The sequence below is a fragment of the Schistocerca americana genome, chromosome 6 (assembly GCF_021461395.2).
Source record: "Schistocerca americana isolate TAMUIC-IGC-003095 chromosome 6, iqSchAmer2.1, whole genome shotgun sequence".
Taxonomy (NCBI): domain Eukaryota; kingdom Metazoa; phylum Arthropoda; class Insecta; order Orthoptera; family Acrididae; genus Schistocerca; species Schistocerca americana.
This window is the reverse complement of record NC_060124.1, coordinates 493,005,745-493,031,250: the sequence shown is the minus strand read 5'-3', so window position 1 is coordinate 493,031,250 and position 25,506 is coordinate 493,005,745. Positions and strand designations below refer to the sequence as shown.

The 25,506-nt window shown below is 42.7% G+C and overlaps 1 protein-coding gene across 1 annotated transcript in view; it reads left to right on the top strand.

Annotated features, from left to right (window-relative positions):
• LOC124619804 overlaps positions 1-25,506 on the top strand; it is a 157,468-nt gene that overhangs the window by 76,643 nt on the left and 55,319 nt on the right. Inside the window, exon 7 of the mRNA XM_047146399.1 lies at positions 12,937-13,098. Coding sequence (XP_047002355.1) covers positions 12,937-13,098 — 162 coding nt within the window. The remainder of the gene's footprint in view (positions 1-12,936; positions 13,099-25,506) is intronic.

The window sequence follows — 25,506 nt, the reverse complement described above, 5'->3', positions numbered from 1 at the left end:
TGTGGTTTGTTGCCGCCACTGTGCCAGTCCCAAGCATGCTACACAAAAGACGCAATGAACATTTTAATAACCTTGTCAAAAATGCCATTCCAGATATTCTCAGTAATGTTTTATCCTATTCTAAAATACCTTTCCAGCCCCCACTATTACATTTCCCTCCAATATGGTTACAGAAACTGTAACTATCATTTCAATTCAGTACATGGTTCAAATATAATCTGTGTCTCTAATCATTTTAAGAATCTGGTTCCATTTCTACCCTGAGGAGATACAGGTCAGCAAGTTGCCTTTACAGCTTACTGTTTAATAAGTGCAGTTGGTAAACACACATCTACATTAACATGTGCTAAGTATGTCTTTAATGTAAATACCATTTTGAAATTCCAGCACTGTAGTGTTGTGGTCGGCATTTGATGTATGCACACTGTGTACCACACTCTGCTGGCAAGCCACAGATAACATTAGAGAGTGAAATGGCAGGTTCACATTATTGTTTGTGAGTGTTTGAAATGCCTCCTCAGGCTGATAATCCTGCCATTTGTGAAATATGTGCTGTTATTCATTTTCTTTGTGCTAAAGGTGTGAAAGTTGTTGAAATTCATCATCAGATCAGTGAAATGCATGGAGAAAACATTGTGAGTGTTGGGATGGTACAGAAATGGGGGAGAGCTTTTAAAGATGGCCATATGAATGTGCATGATGAGGAATAAAGCAGGTGACCCTCAGTCATTACTGACAATTTTTTGCAGAAAGTTTATGAAAAAGTGGGAAAGAACACACGCTTTGTGATTTTGAAATTATGTAATGAGTTTCCTCTAGTGTCAAGAAGTTTACTTTATGCAGTTGTTACAGAAATTTTAAATTATTGAAAGTTATGCTTATGCAGGGTACCAAAATGCTGACTGAGATGCACAAAAGCAAATGTTTAGCTATTACAAATTATTTAGAAATAAAGAAGATGACTCACCAAAAGGCAGAAGCACTGCATCATCAATAGGTACACAAACAAAAGACACAGAGGTTTGCTAGCTTTTGGAATAAACTTCCTTTTTCAAGCTTGTAGGAAAAACACACACACACACACCTGCCTCCCTACATTGCGCTCAGTCACTCTTTGATGTTCCTAGACTGGTACTGTGAGGTAGATGACAAGTTTTGAAGCCAAATTGTCAGAGGTGATTAAATGCGGTTGGCTTACAATACGCTTTAATCAAAGCAGCAATCCACAGAATGGTGGCATTCAATATTATTCAAGAAAGTTATATTCAGGCAAAAAATTCCATCCCAGAATATCATGTGTACAGTTTTTGGGACAGAAGGGTGGTGTTGCTTGTGGATTTTTGTCCCTTGGTGACAACATAAATTTTATGACTTATTGTGAGTCCTTAAAAAAATTGTATCATTCAACCCGAAACAAAAGGCATGAGATTGAGTAAGGGGATCATTTTGCTTCATGACAATGCCTGTCCACATATGGCCAATTAAACTCAAGAGCCGACTGGAACATATGGCTGTGAACAACTTTATCACTCTCCACACAGCTCCAATGTAGCACCCAGTGACTACCATGTGTTCCTGCATTTGAAGAACCATCTGAGTGGTCAGCACCACGATGATGATGATGATGTCAAAATCGGGCAACATATTTCTGTATGAGGAAGGTATTCAGTAGATGGCTGTAAGTTACAATGGGAGCTATGAAGAAAAATAGATGAAAGTTCAGGATCTCATGCGGAAATAAAATTGCTAAGAAAGGTCTACTTTTTTATTGTTATTTCAATACAGTATTTACTTTAAAAAACACACACATTGTATTTATGTTGCAACTATGAGAACAAGTCAGGTTCCGGTAAGAGCGGTTTTTACCCACCAACTTAGCTTAACCATCTGAAAGAATCCTGAAATATCAACAGATACTTAACCTCTGCTACTGCTGTGCCTGATTGTCACATTGTATGCTACTGATTGTATTGTAAGATACTACTTCAGACCCATGCCATACAATGTTTGTTGGACAACATGTGAGGCATGTACCTGTACAGCTACATACACTATGTGATCAAAAGTATCCGGACACCTTGCTGAAAATGACTTACAAGTTCGTGGTGCCCTCCATCGGTAATGCTGGATTTCAATATGGTTTTGGCCCACCCTTAGCCTTGATGATAGCTTCCACTAGCATACATACATTCAATCAGGCGCTGGAAGGTTTCTTGGGTCTTGGGGAATAGCAGCCCATTCTTCACAAATGCTGCACTGAGGAGAGGTATCAATGTCAGTCAGTGAGGCCTGGCGTGAAGTCAGCATTCTAACAAATTCTGTAGGATTCAGATGAGGACTCTATGCAGGCCAGTCCATTACAGGGATGTTACTGTCATGTAACCACCCCGCCACAGGCCGTGCATTACGAACAGGTGTTGAAAGATGCAATTGCCATCCCTGAATTGCTCTTCAACAGTTGGAAGCAAGAAGGTGCTTAAAACACCAATGTAGGCCGGTGCTGTGATATTGCCATGCAAAACAACAAGGGGTGCAATCCCCTCCTGAAAAATATGACCGCACTATAACACCACTGACTCCGAATTTTACTGTTGGCACTACACACGCTGGCAGATGATGTTCACCAGGCATTCGCCATACCCACACCCCGCCATCGGATCACCACATTGTATACTGTGATTTGGCAATCCACACAACGTTTTTCCACTGTTCAATTGTCCAATGTTTATGCTCTTTACACCAAGCGAGGTGGCATTTGGCATTAATCAATGTGATGTGCGGCTTATGAGCAGCTGCTTGACCATGAAATCAAAGTTTTCTCACCTCTCACCTAACTCTCATAGTACTTGCAGTGGTCCTGAAGCAGTTGGAATTCCTGTGTGACGGTGCAGATAGATGTCTGCCTATTGCACATTACGACCTTCTTCAACTGTCAGCGGTCTCTGTCAGTCAACAGATGAGGTCGGCCTGTACTCTTTTGTGTGTTTCCACTTCACTAGCACATCAGAAACCTAGGGATGTTTAGGAGTGTGGAAATCTTGCATATAGACATATGACGCAAGTGACATCCAATCACCTGACCACGTTCGAAGTCTGTGAGTTCTGTAGAGTGTCCCATTCTGCTCTCTGATGATGTCTAATGACTACTGAGGCCGCTGATGTGGAGTACCTGGCAGTAGGTGGCAGCACAATGCACCTAATATGAAAAATGTATGTTTTTGGGGGTGTTTGGATACTATTAATCACAGTGTGTGGTGGAGGATTCCCTGTACCACTACTTATCATTTCCTCTCCTGTTTCACTCACAGATAGAGTGGGGGGAAAATAACTGTCTATTTGTCTCCATATAAGTCCTAATTTCTCATATCTTATCTTCATGGTACTTACGGGCAATGTATGTTGGCAGCAGTGGAATTGTTCGGTAGTCAGCTTCGAATGCCAGTTCCCTAAATTTTTTTCTAAAGTGTTTCTTGAAAAGAATGTTGCTTTCCCTCCAGAAATTCCCATTTACAGGTGACCCACTCTTTCCTAAAATTCTCCCAAGAAACTGAAGTCAACCATTCACCTTCCCTACCACAGCTGTTACAAGCTCATTCCATCTCGTATCGCTTTGCAATATTACACCCAGATATTTAAATGACTTGACTGTGTCAAGCAGGACACTAGTAACACTGGATCTGAACATTACAGGTTTCATCTTCCTACTCATCTGAATTAACTTACATTTTTCCACATTTAGGATTAGCTGCCATTCATCACACCAACTGGAAATTTTGTCTACGTCATTTAGTATCTTCCTACAGTCACTCAACTTTGACACGTTACCGTAATCTAAAGCATGATCAGCAAAGGACCACAGATTGCTGCCCACCATGTCTGCCAAACCATTTATGTATATAGATAACAACGGCGGTCCTATCACACTTCCCTGGGGCACTCCTGATGGTACCCTTGTCTCTGATGAGCATTCATCATCGAGGACAACATATTGGGTTCTATTATTGAAGATGTCTTTGAACCACTCACATATCTGTGAAGTTATTCCATATGCTTGTACTTTTGTTAAAAGCCTGCAGTGGTGCACTGTGTCAAATGCTTTCTGGAAACTATAAATATGGAATCTGCATGTTGCCCTTCATCCATAGTTCGCAGTATATCATGTGAGAATGTTAACTTCCATTATTAAACCTACACTTGATCATTCAGCCTCTGTCAAAACAGTGTGTCTAACACTTTTTATTGCACCACACATCAATGTTTCCTTCCTCTCATCACTGATGGGGCATAGGGAAGATCACTGCTTGTTGTAATGTTATTGCCTACTATCATTCTTCATGAAGTTAAATGTTATGTGGGAGTTAACTGTAATTGCAACTTACTTGAGATAATTCACAAGTATTTTTGCAATATAATTTAAAGTTTTCTGAAAGCAGAAAATGTACATTTTTTATGCAACTAATGTCTAGGCCCTCATGTTGACTTGTACATGATCAACCTATTATCTGTAGAAAGTCCATGAGTTCATTTTTTAATTTTGAAGGACTTATTTGGAACATGTTTTATCAAGTTAAACTGCTGGAATAACTTTGTTGTGCTTATTCACTCTATTGTCTGTTCATGTCACCTCCCACCTTACATTTGTACAGGATGTTCACATGCTAGAGAACTTCACCGCCTTGGCCAATCAACAACAGCTGACTGTCTCCCTTGATAAGATCGTACTCAGAACTAACTTCCAATAATATTGCCTGCCAGAAAGATTTTGACACCAATTCAAAGATAATACAGTCCAAAGGAAATACACCACAAAGATTTATTTGAGTCAATGCAAAATAATATTTGTTCCTTTTAAGACCTTTTTACACTTGTTAAATTAACTTGAACTTATAAAACTAAATTTTTAAACTCAAATAATTAGTCAGTATCTCAATTGGAAAAGACAAATAATAAAATAAAAAATACTGGTAGTTGATTTTAGTGGATGTGCCAAGATCACAGACATAATTAATTATTTATGCAGTCCCTACTTCAAAAGTAAGTCTGTAATTATTTGTCAGGATTTGTGTATGAAAGTGAGAATTCCACATCATAAACTGAATACACCAATACCCATAGACGCAATCTTGCATACCTTAGGCACATTACATTGTGCACCTCAGTTCACACTCAAGAATTTAATAGTTTCTGCTATGAACATCATTCCTTAAAGTTTCTGAGTACATCATTGTTATCAGATCTGCAGCTTCTTCTTCTTCTTTTTCTTCTTCTTCTTCTTCTTTTTCTTCTTCTTCTTCCTCCTCCTTTGTCTCCTTGCTAATTTCTCAACATTTTTGTTACATTCTCTCATGTGCCCAGTGGTCACTTCATTTTCCCCTATGTATCCATTTTGCTGCTAAATGGAAATTTAATACAATTGATTAACATACTTTCCAACAGTCCAACTTCCACCAAGACAGTATTTCATATGGTGCCATCTCTGTGCTATTCATTGCCTTTTCACAATCTGATGTTTTATAAATCTGCATTTTTGTGCTGCTCCCACAAAGGCTCATCATATACAATAAAAGAAGGAAAAAAGAATTTGTCTCAATTTTAGATGTTGCAGTAACATTCTGTCAATTGCTCTAGCGCCGGCCGCGGTGGTCTCGCGGTTCTAGGCGCGCAGTCCGGAACCGTGCGACTGCTACGGTCGCAGGTTCGAATCCTGCCTCGGGCATGGATGTGTGTGATGTCCTTAGGTTAGTTAGGTTTAAGTAGTTCTAAGTTCTAGGGGACTGATAACCACAGCAGTTGAGTCCCATAGTGCTCAGAGCCATTTTGAACCAATTGCTCTAGCATCAGTTAATATGCAAACACATCGATTATTTGAGCTATTCACATGTTGCTAGTTAGCGTAACATTCATAATGCTTCATAATTCCATCTCTTAACATTCTTTTTATATCTTGTTCTGTGATCATAGGTGCCCACAAGGGAAAGGGGGAAGGGTGGGGGAGGCGGCAGGCAAGAGGACACACTTGCCCCTCTTGCAATCTGGGTACAACTCCTCCCATGAAACAGCAGCAGAAGTGAAGCTGTGAGGGCTGGGCACGCATACTGCTTGAGTAGCTCAGCAGCTAGAACACTTGCTCCTGAAAGACAAAGATTCCAAGTTCAAGTCTCTATCCAAAACACAATTTAAATCTGCTAGGATGTTTCATATCAGTGCACACTCCACTTCAGAATAAAAATTCATTGTGTAATGTCTTCAACCTTTCCTCTGTCACTTCTTCATTCAGCCCTTAGGGAGCTGCAGATAGGAGCCAGCCTAACTCCCTGGAGCATGGATCTGTTATTAATACCCAACATGATAATACTGCAGCAGTATACATGCCAATCATGCATCCTCTCCTACTGATACACGTTGAAATTACAACAGTAGTTTACCGTTTCTCTGTGGAAAAAGAAAATCCCTAATGGTTTGTTGCTTCCACATTCAATTCTATATGACAGAGCAATTATAGTACACTCAGAAGAATAGAACCATGATGTATTGTAGGTGTGTAGATCTACACTTAATGTCAACACTTCAGTCAAAAAAAGAAAATACCACTTTCTGTGCTAGAAGTGAAGAAGTGAGGGACAACTGTGTGAAATTTAAAGGTTAAAAAAAAAAAAAGTGTTCTCCCGGGCTTGGACCTAGTCAAAGTTTGTGGGTGCAACGCTGCACCATATGCAGTCACAGTGCTACAAATTCTGCATTCCAGTTGGCATGCTGATCAATAATGTGACAAACAGGAGAGACAAGGATTACCTCGGTGCAGCCCCAGACTGCAAGAAGTTCATTTTACCAGCCAATCAGAGGATCGTTTTTGGAGGTTTTCCACATTCATTTAGTAGAATACTCACCTCAGGCTATGCTTTAGATAACCAGTCTAACAAGTGCTGCTCTCAGAACACTTTTGTCCACCTTCAGCTATGCCTGTGAACACTAAAAATACAGATCTTTAAGTTAATGTAAAACATCCATTAATGTGAACAGACATGAAGTTTTATAAGAAAACAAAGTGTTGTAAATTGCATTAGAGGTAAATGAGTCTTTCTTGTGTTTCCTGTTTCTCCATTACAAGGTGTGTTAATGTGACATTTTTGTTGGTACCCCACAGGATTTTCTCAGTAATTCCTACTTGTTTTCCCTTTTCAGACTTTTAGTTTTCAGTTTCGACCAAACATTATAGAAGTACGGAAAAAATATTTTTGTGGATATTTTCTGGTTGTATGTCATAACTCAGATATTCTGAATATAATCATACGAGGATGTAATTTAAGGCTGTTGAATCAAACAGGTGGTATCCATATTCATGTGACCAACATAAAAAGATGTACTTTGAATATACTATTGAAATGCACAGCATTTAGGTATTAGAGAAAACTAGTGCACTTTAAAAACACTAAGAAGATAACTTTCAAAGTTTTGAAATAGAATAAGTTTTGTGTACTTCTTGTCAAACTTAATTCTTGGGTGAAACATGCTTCACACCCATTGTATCAGTTACACAGAAACTGGCAAGTCTTGAATCTTACCCCCTCAGGGAAAAATGTTTTGTGGATGGCTGTATCCATGACATTCCTTTTTGCAAATTGTAGAGGGTGAGGTTTTGTAAAGAATGATTCATATTCCTGCATCCAATAAAAATATTGCTGTAAATTTTTGCAGTACATTGGCCTAAATATTTTATACACTCATTCAAATCATAAATCCTCCCTAATTTCTGTCATACATTGCAATTTACGTCTTTCTCTGATATTTTCTGCATCAGCACATAGAAATCCATGGGGATTAATTGCAACCCCTACATCATAGTAAGACTTAACTGTTCATCACTATCATTTATTCATATCACATACCCTATAAAAATAATTTTTCTCTCATTAACGTCCTTCCACATAATCATATAATTCTCAAAGAAACTTATTTATTGTGTCCAAACATGTAACTGACGTAAAATATTCTTCCTGTTATATTATAAACCTCATCAGCACCCGGTCATGTACTGATTTACTTTTGTTACGAACTACTTTGGATTTTCCAAACACACATACTGAAAATGCACATAGTTCTTCGTACAAATTCATTGCTACTACACTGACATTTATGCCACTGTTCAGCAGAGCACCAATCTCCATTCTAAGAATTTTTGTTTCCTAAATTGACATTAGCATTTCGTTTGTGTTGTAACTACCAAATGTATGTGTGTGCCATATCATAGTTCACAAGTGAAGTTTGTGTTTTATTTGGCCAGTAGAGGCCATCTGGCCTGCTAATAAGACAGCAGCTGTGTGCACAGCCTGCCAGCTGCACCTCCTGTTGGACTAATGAATATGTAGGCCAGAGCGCCAGTCTCCACTGACCACTTGTGCATTGCTTTTATTGTATCTTGTCTTTTACTTGTGTGAACTGTGTGAGCAATGAATAACAGTGCCGTGTTCTTTGATTACAGTGCTTACTGGCAAGAAGGATGGGATTCAACTCCACATGCCCACTTCAATCATTAGTCCTTTGAGTATAATTTCCATGGAAGTAGTGCTTATATCTCTTCTCAAGCAACAGCAGGTGCTGACAGTTGCTGTTTCCAGTTTAACAACTGCACTGACACAACCTGCGACAAGGCCAGCAACATATCCACCTCTGTTCTCTGTGTATGACAATGCAGCAAAAGACTGGAATGCTTACAGAAAATGCCTGTGGCAACACTTCCAGGCATTTTGGCAACAGATGTAAAACATGCAAGACCCTTTTTTGTCATGGCTGTGTCAGCTTACCCCCTTACAAGAATCCTAAAGTCTTTCTTTCAATCAGAATAGTGTAAATGTAAGCATGTTATTGCTGCTCAGTGAACTTCCGATGTCATCCACAAGGTCATTTATGTACCGTATATTGTGAATAGCAACAGTCCTACGACACTCCCCTGTGGCACACCTGAAATCGCTCTTACCTCGGAAGACGTCTCTCCATTGAGAATGACTTGCTGCATTCTGTTATCTAGGAACTCTTCAATCCAATCACACAATTGGTCTGATAGTCCATATGCTCTTACTTTGTTCATTAAACGACTGTGGGGAACTGTATCGAACGCCTTGCGGAAGTCAAGAAACACGGCATCTACCTGGGAACCCGTGTCTATGGCCCTCTGAGTCTTGTGGATGAATAGCGCAAGCTGGATTTCACACGATCGTCTTTTTCGAAACCCATGCTGATTCGTACAGAGTAGATTTCTAGTCTCCAGAAAAGTCATTATACTCGGACATAGTACGTGTTCCAAAATTCTACAACTGATCGATGTTAGAGATATAGATCTATAGTTCTGCGCATCTGTTTGACGTCCCTTCTTGAAAACGCGGATGACCTGTGCCCTTTTCCAATCCTTTGGAATGCTACGCTCTTCTAGAGACCTACAGTACGCCGCTGCAACAAGGGGGGCAAGGTCGTTTGCATACTCTGTGTAAAATCGAACTGGTATCCCATCAGGTCCAGCGGCCTTTCCTCTTTTGAGCGATTTTAATTGTTTCTCTATCCCTCTGTCATCTATTTTGGTATCTACCATTTTGTCATCTGTGCAACGATCTAGAGAAGGAACTACAGTGCAGCCTTCTTCTGTGAAACAGCTTTGGAAAAAGACATTTAGTATTTTGGCCTTTAGTCTGTCATCCTCTGTTTCAGTACCATTTTGGTCACAGAGTGTCTGGACATTTTGCTTTGATCCACCTACCGCTTTGACATAAGCCCAAAATTTCTTAGGATTTTCTGCCAAGTCAGTACATAGAACTTTACTTTCGAATTCATTGAACGCCTCTCGCATAGCCCTCCTCACACTACATTTCAGTTCGTGCAATTTTTGTTTGTCTGCAAGGCTTTGGCTATGTTTATGTTTGCTGTGAAGTTCCCTTTGCTTCTGCAGCAGTTTTCTAACTCGGTTGTTGTACCACAGTGGCTCTTTTCCATCTCTTACGATATCTATCACATATTGTACGATGGTTTTGAACTTTGTCCACTGATCCTCAACACTATCTGTACTTGAGACAAAACTTTTGTGTTGAGCCATCAGGTACTCTGAAATCTGCTTTTTGTCACTTTTGCTAAACAGAAAAATTTCCCTATCTTTTTTAATATTTCAATTTACGGCTGAAATCATCGATGCAGTAACCGCTTTATGATTGCTGATTCCCTGTTCTGCGCTGTTTCAAATAGTTCAGGTCTGTTTGTCACCAGAAGGTCCAATATGTTATCACCACAAGTTGGTTCTCTGTTTAATGGCTCAAGGTAGTTTTCAGACAAAGCACTTAAAAAAAATTTCACTGGATTCTTTGTCCCTGCCACCCATTATGAACGTTTGAGTCTCCCAGTCTATATCTGGCAAATTAAAATCTCCACCCAGGACTATAACATGGTGGGGACATCTACTTGAAATATTTTCCAAATTATCCTTCAGGTGCTCAGCCACAACAGCTGCTGAGCCAGAGGGCCTATAGAGACATCCAATTACCATGTCTGAGCCTGCTTTAACTGTGACCTTCACCCAAATTATTTCACATTTCGGATCTCCGTCAATTTCCTTCGATACTATTGCACTTCTTATCGCTATAAACATGCCTACCCCTTCACTGTTCAGCCTGTCTCTGTGGTATACATTCCAATCTGAATTTAGAATGTCATTACTGTTTACATCTGGTTTCAGCCAACTTTCTGTCCCTAGTACCATGTGGGCATTGTGACCATTTATTAATGAGAGCAGTTCTGGGACCTTTCTATAGACGCTCCTGCAGTTTACTATTAGCAGATTAATATTGTTATTCCCTGTTGCATTCTGCCTACTCCTACCTTGCCACGTTTCAGGAGGCGTCTTGTCGGGCCTAGGGAGGGAATTCTCTAACCTAAAAAACCCACATGTGCACTCCACACATACTCCGCTACCCTTGTAGCCACTTCCTGCGTGTAGTGCATGCCTGATCTATTCAGGGGGACCCTACATTTCTCCACGCGATAGCAGAGGTTGAGAAATTTGCACCCCAGATCTCCCCAGAATCGTCTGAGCCTGTGGTTTAAGCCTTCCACTCGGCTCCAAACCAGAGGACCACAAACGGTTCTGGGAACAATACTACAAATAGTTAGCTCAGATTCCACCCTGTGAGCGAGGCTTTCTGCCTTTACCAACTCCGCCAACCACCTGTATGAACTGAGGATGACCTCTGAACCCAGACAGCAGGAGTCATTGGTGCCAACATGAGTAACAATTTGCAGTTGGGAGCACCCAGTGCTCTCTATCGCCGCCAGCAGGGCCTCCTCCACATCTCAGATGAGACCCCCCAGCAAGCAGACAGAGTGAACACTGGCCTTCTTCCCCGACCTTTCCGCTATTTCCCTAAGGGGCTCCATCACCCGCCTAACGTTGGAGCTCCCAATCACTAATAAACCCCTCCCCCGGTGTGCTTGCTCGGACCTTGGAGCTCCCAATCACTAATAAACCCCTCCCCCGGTGTGCTTGCTCGGACCTTGCTGAAGGAGCGGCCACATGTCCACTCACAGGCAGAGCGGGCGACGCCACCTGGCCAGCCTCCACATTGACCCTCCGCCTTGTGCGCCATGAACGCCGCTACTCCCCTTGAGGAGAGGGTGGGCCAACCCTGCCCGTTACCCACGAAGATGTCTCGACAGCAGGGACAGTGGGTAAAGCATGTAACACCTGGGGTGTACCATGCAACGCACCAGACTCCCCACTGCCGTTGCACTCCAAGGCAGCAGCCTGAAGACAGCTGACAGCGGCCATCAACACGTTCAGCTGTTCGCGAACAGTGGCCAGCTCCTCCTGCGTCCGTACACAGCAGTCACACATCCTATCCATCCTAAGAAATCAATTTAGTGTAGAGAGTTAATCAAGTTTTAACTAGACTGCTAATTCAGTAAAGGCAGCTTAAAGTTGAATAAACTGTGGTTACTAGACACTTCTTGTAGAAGACAATGAAAATAGCACTACCTGTCTCTGGACTGTATTCAAAACAAACACTAGCACTACTGGCACTATGGCTGACTAAAGGAACCCTCTCTGATTGTATTCAAAAGAAACATGAAATCTATGTAACACTATTACTAGCACTTGACAATTAAAGCTTCCTAAAAGCAAAAACACACGGAAGAAGAAGTGACAAGTAAGAAAAATGCAATTCAGACGTAGCTCGCTGCACAGCAGACGTGACACAGATGGCGGTTACGACGACACTGATGCTACTGGCACTATGGCTGACTAAAGGGACTCTCTCTGACTGTATTCAAAACAAACACGAAATCTATGGAACACTATTACTAGCACTTGACTATTAAAGCTTCTTAAAAGCAAAAACACACAGAAGAAGAAGTGACAAGTAAGAAAAATACAGTTAATACTTAAATTAACATAGCTCGCTGCACAGCTTACGTGACACAGACGGCTACCAAGGCCAGAGACTGCAGTCATGTGTATGTGAGTTGTGTTTGTATGAGTGTGTATGTGTGTGTGTGTGTGTGTGTGTGTGTGTGTGTGTGTGTGTGTGTGTGTGTGAGAGAGAGAGAGAGAGAGAGAGAGGGCGCACGCGCGCGTGTTATCTAATTCTGATGAAGGCTTATTTGGCCAAAAGCTTTGGTGACAGCCTTTTTGTTGTGCCTATCCACCACTCAGTATCTCCACTACGTAGTGAGTAGCAACTATCCTTTTCATAATATTATTATTCTTCCACTCTGGATTTTCCATTGTTTCAATCTATAAGCTATGTACACTCACTCTGTGACAAAATAACTTCGGCTTGTATGGTCCCACTGAACCTGGTAAATAAAAAATGAAATAACCACAATTTTTAAATGACTTTCTTGTGTTTCTTTTTTATATTGCAAATAATTTATTTTATGCATCTTATTTATTTTTCACAGACCCTTTGCGACCCTATGACAATGTAGAACGTACATTTCCAGCAGCTGATGTATCAAGAACTATATGTACGTTGTTCCTGATGATTATCCCCTTAATAGGAGTTGTTTGGGTTTACCTCGGACTGTATTTCTCAGATAAGGAAGACAAAGAGAAAGAGAAAGGTAAAAGCAATGAGCTGGTAACTGAAAATTTCTTTGCACTTTATTATATTAAAAATTTTGTAATTTATGTAATATCAACTACAATATTAACTTTATATTTTATAAGATATTATCACTTAAAGTATATTATTTTAATTTTAGTAGGTATTACACTCACAGACCAAAACTGATATCATTGCATCAGACTTTAGACCACTGCAAATACTATCAGATTTTTATGTCCCTACAATTTGACAAACTACATCTCCATCGACATTCATACTCTGCTAAACATTATGAAGGGCATAGAAGAGGGGGTATTTCTCAGTGTGCAAGTTAATAGTACCTATTTCCATTCCATAAACCTATTGATTGTGGTAAGAATAATTGCTCAGACACTTCTGTGCATTAATTAGTCAGATCTTGTATGCATAATCCCTGTGTAGGGAGTTGTAGTATATTCCAAGATTTCATACTTAAAGTTTGCTGTTGAAACTTTGTAAGTAGTCTTTCACAGGATAGCTTACATCTATCTTCAAGCATTACCCAGTTCCGTTTTTTCAGCTCCTCTGTCACACTCTCCAGTTGGTCAAATAAACCTATAACTGTTTATGCTGCCTTTCTTTGAACACATCTGCTATACCCTGTCAGTCCTATTCGGTTTGGGTACTACACACTTCAGCAATATTCTATGATGATATGCACAAGTGTTTTGTAAGCAATCTCATTTGCAGATTGGCTGCATCTTCTCAGTATCCTACCAATAAACAGGAATTTGCCATCTTCTTTTCCTAAAATTGAGCCTATGTGATTATTCCATGTCCTGTTGTCACAAATTGTTGCACCCTAGTATTTAAAAAATGAAAAATAGAGGATGGAATGTAACAATATTATGAAAAGAATAGTTGCTACTCACCATATAGCGGAGATGCCGAGTCGCAGCTAGGCACAAGAAAAACACTGTCACAAAATAAGCTTTCAGCCACACACACACACACACACACACACACATGCCCAAGGGCGGGCATAGGGAGAGTTAGCAGGGTAGGGGTAGGGGACAAGTGTAGAGCATGCAGGGATGAGATGGAGAGATGGTAGGGCAGCTATGCACCGCCAAGAGGTTACACGTACGGCGGGGAACAAGGGGAGGGGTGGGTGACTGGAAAAGGAGAGAAGTAGAAAGACTGGGTGCATAGGTGGAATAGAGGGCTGTGTTGCGCTGGAATGGGAACAGAGAAGGGGATAGATGGGTGAGGACAATGACTGACAATGACTAATGCCAGGAGGATTGTGAGAACATAGGATACATTGCAGGAAGAGTTCCCACCTGCACAATTCAGAAAAGCTGGTGTTGTTGGCACAGGCTATGAAGCAGTCATTGAAATGAAGAATGTCATGTTGTGTGACGTGCTCAGCAACAGGGTGGTCCAGTTGTTTCTTAGCCACAGTTTGTCGGTGGCCATTCATGCAGACAGACTGTCTGTTAGTTGTCATGCTCACATAGAATGCAGCACAGTGGTTGCAGCTTAGCTTGAAGATCACATGACTGGTTTCACAGGTAGACCTGCCTTTGATGGGATAGGTGATATTTGTGACCAGACTGGAGTAGGTGATAGTGAGAGATGTATGGGACAGGTCGTTCATCTAGATCCATTACAGGGATATGAGACATGAGGTAAGGGGTTGGGAGCAGGGGTTTGTTGGGATGGACGAATACATTGTGTAGGTTTGGTCGACCACAGAACACCACTGTGGGAGGGGTTGGAAGGATAGTGGGCAGGACATTTCTCATTTCAGGGCATGATGAGAGGTTGCCAAAACCCTGGCAGAGAATGTAATTCAGTTGCCCCAGTCCTGAGTGGTACTGAGTTATGAGAGGAATGCCCTTCTGTGGCTGGAAGGTAAGACTTTGGGAGGTGGTGGGTGACTGGAAAGAAAAGGCACAAGAAATTTGTGTTTGTATGAGGTTTGGGGAATAATTATGGTCTGTGATGGCCTCTGTAAGACCCTCAGCATATTTTGAGAGGGACTGCTTATCACTGCAAATGCAACAGCCATGGCTGGTTAGTCTATATGGAAAGGACTTCTTGGAATGGAATGGGTGGCAGCTGTTGAAGTGAAGGTATTGCTGGTGGTTAGTAGTTTTAATATGGACAGAAGTACCGATGTAACCATCTCTGAGGTGGAGGTCGACATCTAGGAAGGTGGCTTGTTGGGTTCAGTAGCACTAGCAGAAATGAATGGGGGAGAAGCTGTTGATGTTCTGGAGGAATGTGGATAGGGTGTCCTTACCTTCAATTCAGATTGCAAAGATGTCATCAATGAATCTGAACCAGGTGAGTGATTTAGGATTCTGAGTGTTTAGGAAGAATTCCTCTAGATGGCCCATGAATAGGTTGGCAGAGGGTGGTGCCATGTGGGTGCCCATAGCCTTAACCTGGATTTGTTTATAGGTAATGCCATCAAAGGAGAAGTAATTGTGGGTGAGGATACAGTTGATCATGGGAATTAGGAAGGAGGTTGCTGGTTGGAATTCATTGGGCATTGGGAAAGATAGTGTTCAGTAGCAGTAGGGCCATTGGCATTAGGGGTGATAGCATAGAGGGAGGTGTCATCAATGGTGATGAGCAGGGCACTGTGTGATAAAGGGACAGGAACTGTGGAGAGTCAGTGGAAGAAATTGTTGGTATCTCTTATATAGGAAGGTAGGTTCCAGGTAATAGGCTGTAGGTGTTGGTCTATGAGAGCAAAGATTCTCTCATTGGAGGCACAGTAACTGGTCACAGTGGGACATCTTGGATGGTTGAGTTTATAGACTTCAGGCAGCATTAAGAAGATAGGAGTGTGGGAAGTGGTAGAGGGGAGGAGAGAGATGAACTCCAGGGAGAGGTTCTGAGATATGCCTAAGGATTTGAGGAGAGATGGGAGACGCTGCTGGATTTTTGGAATGGGGTCAATGTGGCTATGTTTGTAAGTGGATTTATCTGACAGGTGGTGGAGTCCTTATGCCAGGTAATCCTTGTGGTTCCAAACAACAGTGGTGGAGCCTTTTTTTGCAGGTAGGGTTCTAAGGTTGAGATCAGTTCTTTGGTGGTGGACTGTGGACATCAGGTTAGTTTGCATGTTGAGGGATTTGGCAAATGATGGTGAGGCAAGATTCAAGGTTAAGAAATTCTGGAAAATTAACAGGGGTGGTTTTGGGGCAGTGGGATTGGCTCATGGTTGGATGGAGGAGTGAACTGTGTCAGGCAGGGTGCACTATTGGTCTTTGGTTGAGTCTGATTGGTAGGGTTGGTGGCGAAAAAGTATTTCCACTGTAGGGACTGGAAGATGGAGAGAAGGTATTAAACAAGTTCTGCATGATTAAATTTGGGAGTAGGACAAAAAGTGAGGCCTTTGGAAAAGGACTGATATTTCTTTGGGGCTTAGGCTTTTGGAGGAAATGTTCATGACTGTGCTTCATGTCTGTTTAGGTTCTGGATTCTGTGTGGTGGTGGTAGGGAGTTTTGGAGGGTGGAGTAAATGTAGTACGTCAGTGAGACAGGGTTCACCAGCTATGAGAAAGCGTTGGGGAGGTTTTGAGGTTGTTGTACATGTGGTGGACAGTGGCTCACAAAGGTGGGAGTAGGAAGTGAGCAGGGTGGAGAGTTTTTTTAGGTGGCATTGTGCATGTTGCTCTATTTCCTGGAGGACAAGAGTTTCAATGTGTTGTGGGTTCCAGAATTTGGGATTGCATAGCAGTAGAATTTTATGGATGGAGAGAAGGTATTACAAGGAAGTTGGGACTTGATTAATATGGTTTTGCAGGACTATGTTGGTGAGCGCCAAGGAGTCGCAGAATCTGAACAGATGGAGGTCATTGTGGAAGGAAGAGTGGCAGCCGAAGATGGGTAATTCAATGATAAGACCATTTGGGGTGATTCAACGAGCCAAGCAACAATGCAGGAACAGTATGTCAGACTGGAGTCTTGCCTTGCCTTTCCTCACCATCATTCCCCAAATACCTCAACATGCAAACTACGAGGTGGAATCCAAAATTTTCGGGACTGGTGCTGCCATCTGGAATGGAGGAGTAGTAGATCTTTTCACCACTAGGTGGCAAGAGCTGCATATCTGATGAGTCAGTGTGCGGAGTGGCATCGTTGAACATGATGCTCACACTGGCAGGCCCGTTAGCCACACGACACTAGATACCATGGGATTTATGCAGAAAGAATTCAACCCAACCAACCAAACAGTGAATTCCACATACTACTGTGACATTTTGTGATGGCTCTGTGAAAACATGCTTCAACAATGGCCCAAACTTTGGCTTCAAGGGAACTGGCTACTGCATCATGTCAACATGCCCTGTCACACGTCCTTGCTCACCAGGACCTTTTTGACAAAAAACAACATGGCGGTTGTACCCCACCCACCGTACTCACCAGATTTGGTACCTTGTGACTAAAACTCAAGTTGAAAGGCCATCAGTTTGACACTCTAGAGAGGATTCAAGAAGCATTGCTGGCACTGATAAACACCCTCAAGGAATAGGACTTCAATAAAATATTTGACCAGTGGCAGAAGTGCTCGGACCAGTGTTTACATGTGGATGGGAACTACTTTGAGGGTGACGGTGATCATTAGTCCAAAGTAAGGTTTTCAACAGTCCTGAAGATTTTGGATTTTTTTTTGGTCATCAGTGTACTGACTGGTTTGATGCGGCCCGCCACAAAATCCTTTCCTGTGCTAACCTCTTCATCTCAGAGTAGCACTTGCAACCTACGTCCTCAATTATTTGCTTGACGTATTCCAATCTCTGTCTTCCTCTACATTTTTTGCCCTCTACAGCTCCCTCTAGTACCATGGAAGTCATTCCCTCATGTCTTAGCAGATGTCCTATCATCCTGTCCCTTCTCCTTATCAGTGTTTTCCACATATTCCTTTCCTCTCCGATTCTGCATAGAACCTCCTCATTCCTTACCTTATCAGTCCACCTAATTTTCAACATTCATCTATAGCACCACATCTCAAATGCTTCGATTCCCTTCTGTTCCAGTTTTCCCACAGTCCATGTTTCACTACCATACAATGCTGTACTCCAGACGTACATCCTCAGAAATTTCTTCCTCAAATTAAGGCCAGTATTTGATATTAGTAGACTTTTCTTGGCCAGAAATACCTTTTTTGCCATAGCGAGTCTGCTTTTGATGTCCTCCTTGCTCCGTCCATCATTGGTTATTTTACTGCCTAGGTTGCAGAATTCCTTGACTTCATTGACTTCGTGACCATCAATCCTGATGTTAAGTTTCTCGCTGTTCTCATTTCTACTACTTCTCATTACCTTAGTCTTTCTCCGATTTACTCTCAAACCATACTGTGTACTCATTAGACTGTTCATTCCGTTCAGCAGATCATTTAATTCTTCTTCACTTTCACTCAGGATAGCAATGTCATCAGCGAATCGTATCATTGATATCCTTTCACCTTGTATTTTAATTCCACTCCTGAACCTTTCTTTTATTTCCATCATTGCTTCCTCGATGTACGGATTGAAGAGTAGGGGTGAAAGGCCACAGCCTTGTCTTACACCCTTCCTAATATGAGCACTTCGTTCTTGATCGTCCACTCTTATTATTCCCTCTTGGTTGTTGTACATATTGTATATGACCCATCTCTCCCTATAGCTTACCCCTACTTTTTCCAGAATCTCGAACAGCTTGCACCATTTTACATTGTCGAACGCTTTTTCTAGTTAGACAAATCCTATGAAAGTGTCGTGATTTTTCTTTAGCCTTGCTTCCATTATTAGCCGTAACGTCAGAATTGCCTCTCTCGTCCCTTTACTTTTCCTAAAGCCAAACTGATCGTCACCTAGCGCATTCTCAATTTTCTCTTCCATTCTTCTGTATATTATTCTTGTAAGCAGCTTCGATGCATGAGCTGTTAAGCTGATTGTGCGATAATTCTCACACTTGTCAGCTCTTGCCATCTTCGGAATTGTGTGGTTGATGCTTTTCCGAAAGTCAGATGGTATATCACCAGACTCATATATTCTACACACTAACGTTAATAGTTGTTTTGTTGCCACTTCCCCCAATGATTTTAGAAATTCTGATGGAATGTTATCCATCCCTTCTGCCTTATTTGACCGTAAGTCCTCCAAAGCTCTTTTAAATTCTGATTCTAATACTGGATCCCCTATCTCTTCTAAATCGACTCCTGTTTCTTCTTCTATCACATCAGAAAAATCTTCACCCTCATGGAGGCTTTCAATGTATTCTTTCCACCTATCTGCTCTCTCCTCTGCATTTAACAGTGGAATTCCCGTTGCACTCTTAATGCTACCACCGTTGCTTTTAATGTCACCAAAGATTGTTTTGACTTTCCTGTATGCTGAGTCTGTCCTTCCGACAATCATATCTTTTTCGATGTCTTCACATTTTTCCTGCAGCCATTTCGTCTTAGCTTCCCTGCACTTCCTATTTATTTCATTCCACAGCGACTTGTATTTCTGTATTCCTGATTTTCCCGGAACACGTTTGTACTTCCTCCTTTCATCAATCAACTGAAGTATTTCTTCTGTTACCCATGGTTTCTTCGCAGCTACCTTCTTTGTACCTATGTTTTCCTTCCCAACTTCTGTGATGGCCCTTTTTAGAGATGTCCATTCCTCTTCAATTGTACTGCCTACTGCGCTATTCCTCATTGCTGTATTTATAGCATTAGAGAACTTCAAACGTATCTCGTCATATCTTAGTACTTCCGTATCCCACTTCTTTGCGTATTGATTCTTCCCGACTAATGTCTTGAACTTCAGCCTACTCTTCATCACTACTATATTGTGATCTGAGTCTATATCTGCTCCTGGGTACGCCTTACAATCCAGTATCTGATTTCGGAATCTCTGTCTGACCATGATGTAATCTAATTGAAATCTTCCCATATCTCCCGGCCTTTTCCAAGTATACCTCCTCCTCTTGTGATTCTTGAACAGGGTATTCGCTATTACTAGCTGAAACTTGTTACAGAACTCAATTAGTCTTTCTCCTCTTTCATTCCTTGTCCCTAAGCCCATATTCTCCTGTAACCTTTTCTTCTACTCCTTCCCCTACAACTGCATTCCAGTCGCCCATGACTATTAGATTTTCGTCCCCCTTTACATACTGCATTACCCTTTCAATATCCTCACACACTTTCTCTATCTGTTCATCTTCAGCTTGTGACGTCGGCATGTATACCTGAACTATCGTTGTCAGTGTTGGTCTGCTGTCGATTCTGATTAGAACAACCCGGTCACTGAACTGTCCACAGTAACACACCCTCTGCCCTACCTTCCTATTCATAACGAATCCTACACCTGTTATACCATTTTCTGCTGCTGTTGATATTACCCGATACTCATCTGACCAGAAATCCTTGTCTTCCTTCCACTTCACTTCACTGACCCCTACTATATCTAGATTGAGCCTTTGCATTTCCCTTTTCGGATTTTCTAGTTTCCCTACCATGTTCAAGCTTCTGACATTCCACACCCTGACTCGTAGAACGTTATCCTTTCATTGATTATTCAATCTTTTTCTCATGGTAACCTCCCCTTGGCAGATTTTGGATAGTACCTCATATTCTTACATCCACAGGAAGAACTGCAGTCCACCATCTAAAAACTAATTCTGAGCTTTAATCCAACCTGCAATCAGAGGCTACACCACTGTTGTTTTGAATCACAAGGATTACCTGACAAAAGGACTCTGCCAGTTGCCAGATACATCAACCTACAAACCTTGCCACAGTGACCCCATTCCCGAAATCCAACAGGATCTCCAGTGTCAAATCCTTAGGCCCATCCCAGAGCCCCTCCCCAGATTCCATCTCTCTCCTTGCCCCTACCACTCCCCACACTCCTACCTTATACATGCTTTCTAAAGTCTATAAACCCAACAGTTGGATGCCCCATTGTGGCTGGTTATGGTGCCCCTTCTGAGAGAATCTCTGCTCTTGTAGACCAACCACCCATTCCTTACCAAGAAGTCCCTTCCATATAGCCTATCCACACATGGCCACCGCATCTGTAGTGACAAGTAGTCCCTCTCAAAATATACCAATGGTTTCTCTGAGGCCTTGACGGACTGTAATTATCCAAATGATTAATGGAAAATCTCATATAAAGATGTGAAACAAATACTAACAAAGAGATAGAGGGGCTGGCCAGTACTTAGCTCAGTACAGCCGATAGATACACATAAAACAGAACTGAAAATTTACATTCCTAGCTTTCGGAACAAATGTTCCTTCATCGGGGAGGAGAGAGGGGAAAGAAAGGGAAGAAGGGAAAGGAGATTCAGTTACTCACAACTCAGATTATGAAGCAACAGGGAAAGGAAAATGGGAGGGTAGCAAGGATGGAGGCATGGTTGTCAGAGGGAAGCCAAAGATATTCTACTGTAAGTACTGTGCCAGCTTCAAACCAAAGAGGATGCATACAGAAGTAAAGAGGTATATAGTATAAAGATAAACACAACTATGTAGGATGAAAAGATGCGTGAATGGCTAAAGAGGAAAGGGAAAGAGGAGAAGACTGAAGAGTGAATGGGAGTGAGGTAGTTTAACGTAGGTTCAGTCCAGGGGGATGGCGGGATGAAAGGATGTGTTGGAGTGCAAGTTCCCATCTCCGCAGTTCAGAGGGACTGGTGTTGGGTGGGAGAAGCCAAATGGCACATACGGTGTAGCAGGTTCCTAGGTCCCTAGAATTATGCTGGATGGTATGCTCCGCTACTGGGTATTGGGCATCTCCTAGGCGGACAGTTCGTCTGTGTCCGTTCATGCGCTCAGCCAGTTTAGTTGTTGTCATGCCGATGTAAAAGGCTGTGCAGTGCAGGCATGTCAGTTGATAAATGACATGTGTATTTTCACACGTAGCCCTGCCTTGAATTGTGTATGTTTGACCAGTAGCGGGGCTGGAGTAGGTGGTTGTGGGGGGATGCATGGGGCAGGTTTTGCAGCGGGGTCGGTTACAGGGGTAGGAACCGCTGGGTAGAGAAGTTAGTCTGGGAATATTGTAGGGTTTAACAAGGATGTTACGGAGGTTAGGGAGGCGACGAAAGGCAACTCTGGGTGGTGTGGGGAGAATTTTGTCGAGGGATGATCTCATTTCAGGGGTTGACTTGAGAAAGTCATATCCCTGGCGGAGTAATTTGTTGATGTTTTCGAGGCCAGGATAATATTGGGTGGCAAGGGGGATGCTTCTGTGTGGTCTGGGGGTAGGAACATTGTTGTTGGACGGGGAGGAATGTATTGCTCGGGAAATCTGTTTGTGGACAAGGTCTGCAGGATAGTCGCGGGAGAGGAAAGCACTGGTCAGGTTATTGGTGTAATTGTTGAGGGATTCGTCACTGGAGCAGATACGTTTGCCACAAATACCTAGGCTGTAGGGAAGGGAGCGTTTGATGTGGAAAGGATGGCAGCTATCAAAGTGAAGGTACTGTTGTTTGTTTGTGGGTTTGATATGGACAGAGGTGTGGATGTGAGTTTCAACAAGATGAAGGTCAACATCCAGGAAGGTGGCTTGGGTTTTGGAGAAGGAGCAGGTGAAATTCAGATTCGAAAAGGAGTTGAGGTTATGGAGGAATTAAGGAGTGTTTTTTCACCATGAGTCCAGATCACAAAGATGTCATCTATAAACCTATACCAAGCAAGGTGAAGCAGCTGTTGGGTCTTCAGGAAAGCCTCCGCCATGTGGCCCATGAAGAGGTTGGCATAGGACGGAGCCATCCTGGTTCCCATGGCCGTTCCCCTGATTTGTTTGTAGGTCTGGCCATCAAAAGTGAAGTAATTATGGGTGAGGATGAAGTTGGTAAGTGTGATAAGGAATGAGGTTTTTGGAAGATCTTCGGGTGGGCGTTGGGGGAGGTAGTGCTCAAGGGCAGAGAGACCATGGATATGTGGGATGTTTGTGTAAAGGGATGTAGCATCTATGGTGACAAGAAAGGTTTCAGGTGGGAGAGGAGTGGGAATGGATTTGAGGCGTTCTAGGAAGTGGTTTGTGTCTTTGATGTAGGATGGGAGTCTGCGGGTGATAGGTTGTAGGTGCTGGTCTACCAGAGCTGAGATACGATCGGTTGGGGCTTTGAAGCCTGCTACAATGGGATGGCCAGGATGGTTCTCTTTGTGGATTTTGGGTAATAGGTAGAAGGTAGGGGTACGTGGCTCAGGTGGAGTGAGTAATTCTATGGAAGCCGTTGTGAGGCCTTGTGAGGGACCTTGGATTTTTAGGATTTTTTGCAGCTCAGTCTGGATGGAGGGAATGGGGTCCTGGGTAACAGCTTTGTAGGTTGAGGTGTCAGAGAGTTGACGCAGTCCTTCTGCCACATACTCCACATGGTCAAGTACGACAGTAGTGGAGCCTTTATCCGCTGGGAGGATGGCAATAGAGCGGTCTATTTTGAGCTCCTTAATGGCACGGGATTCAGCTGGGGTGATGTTGGGGGTTGTCGGGATGTTCTTCAAGAAGGACTGGGACGCAACGCTGGATGTGAGGAATTCCTGAAATGTCTGCAAGGGATGGTTTTGGGGGAGGGGAGGAGGATCCCTTTGAGAAGGTAGTCGGAACTGTTCTAGACAGGGTTCAACACTGGGTCTAGTATTTGGGGGCTGTGTTTGGGTAGTGAAGGGATATTTCCAGTTGAGGTTCCGGGTGAATGAGAGGAGATTTTTAACGAGGGCAGTGTGGTTGAATTTAGGTGTGGGGCTAAATGTTAAGCCTTTTGATAGAACAGATGTCTCTGGAGGAGAGAGGGATCTGGATGAGAGGTTTTGGACTGAATTGGGACTGGTGATATGTGGCATTTGACTGTGGTTATAGTTGAGATTTGGTCTGTGTGGGGTATGTGCTGGGATGGGGAGATTGAGTAGGGTGGCTAGGCTAGGTTTATTGGCTATGAGGGGGGTTTGTTGAAAGTTCTGTTGTGGTTGGTGTTTGTGAGGGATAGGGAGAGGGACCCCACTTCTTAGGTGTTGCACTAGCACTGTGGATAGTTTTTTCAGGTGGTGTGTAGCATGGAACTCAAGTTTGCAGCTGGCTTCTAGGATGATGTTCCTGAGTGTGTTCTCCAAGCAAGGGTTTGAGAGGTGGAGGACTTTGAAGAGAGATAGGAGCTGAAAGGGATGGTTTTGGGGGAGGGGAGGAGGATCCCTTTGAGAAGGCAGTCGGAACTGTTCTAAACAGGGTTCAACTCTGGGTCTAGTATTTGGGGGCTGTGTTTGGGTAGTGAAGGGATATTTCCAGTTGAGGTTCCGGGTGAATGAGAGGAGATCTTTAACCAGGGCAGTGTGGTTGAATTTAGGTATGGGGCCAAACGTTAAGCCTTTTGATAGAACAGATGTGTCTGGAGGAGAGAGGGATCTGGATGAGAGGTTTAGGAAGTAGTGTAGAGATTCAGGGCAAGTTGGGTAAGGGCTAAGGATTGAAGGTTCTGGAAATCCAGGAGAGACTGGTGGAAGGAGGAATTGCACCCGGAGATGGGAACTTTTAAGGTAAGCCCTTTAGGAGTAATTCCAAAGGTTAAGCAGGACCGGAGGAAAAGGTTGTGGGATTGCAGTCTGCTATGGTGAATGCATGTTTCCGGAATGAATGTAAATAATTTGGTATAGGATTAGGGTACATAGTGGGTAACTGGTGGGTAGGGAAATTAAATAACTAAAGTTGAAATAGTAATCATAAGAAGGAATGAAACACGGAGGGAAGGACGAGAAGGAAAGAAATTGTGTTGGTAATGTTCTATACCAAAGGAAGACCACTAAATAAGAAAAATATGAAAAAAGTTGACCAGACCAAGCAAGTATGTCCAGATCAGGGAAAAAGAACACACGTTGCTCAAAAACAGAGATAGCGAGTGGCGAAAAAAGATCGCGCGTCCGCAAAAGCGATCGTGCGTGCCGCAAAAAAGATCGCGCGTGCCGCAAAAAACATCGCGCGTGCCGCAAAAAAGATCGCGCGTGCCGCAAAAAAGATCGCCCATGCCGCAAAAAAGATCGCGCGTGACGCAAAAAAGATCGCGCGTGGAGTAGAAATGTCCCAAAAAAATTTTCTTGTGGCAGAGAAAGATAGCCAACGGCACAAAAATATCGCCAGCAACAAGAAATCGACGGAATTGGATGAGACTGTTAGGTGTGGAAGAACCATCCCTTGCAGACATTTCAGGAATTCCTCACATCCAGTGTTGCCTCCCAGTCCTTCTTGATGAACATCCCGACAACCCCCAACATCACCCCAGCTGAATCCCATGCCATTAAGGAGCTGAAAATAGACCGCTCTATTGTCATCCTCCCGGCGGATAAAGGCTCCACTACTGTCGTACTTGACTGTGTGGAGTATGTGGCAGAAGGACTGCGTCAACTCTCTGACACCTCAGCTGTTACCCAGGACCCCATTCCTCCATCCAGACTGAG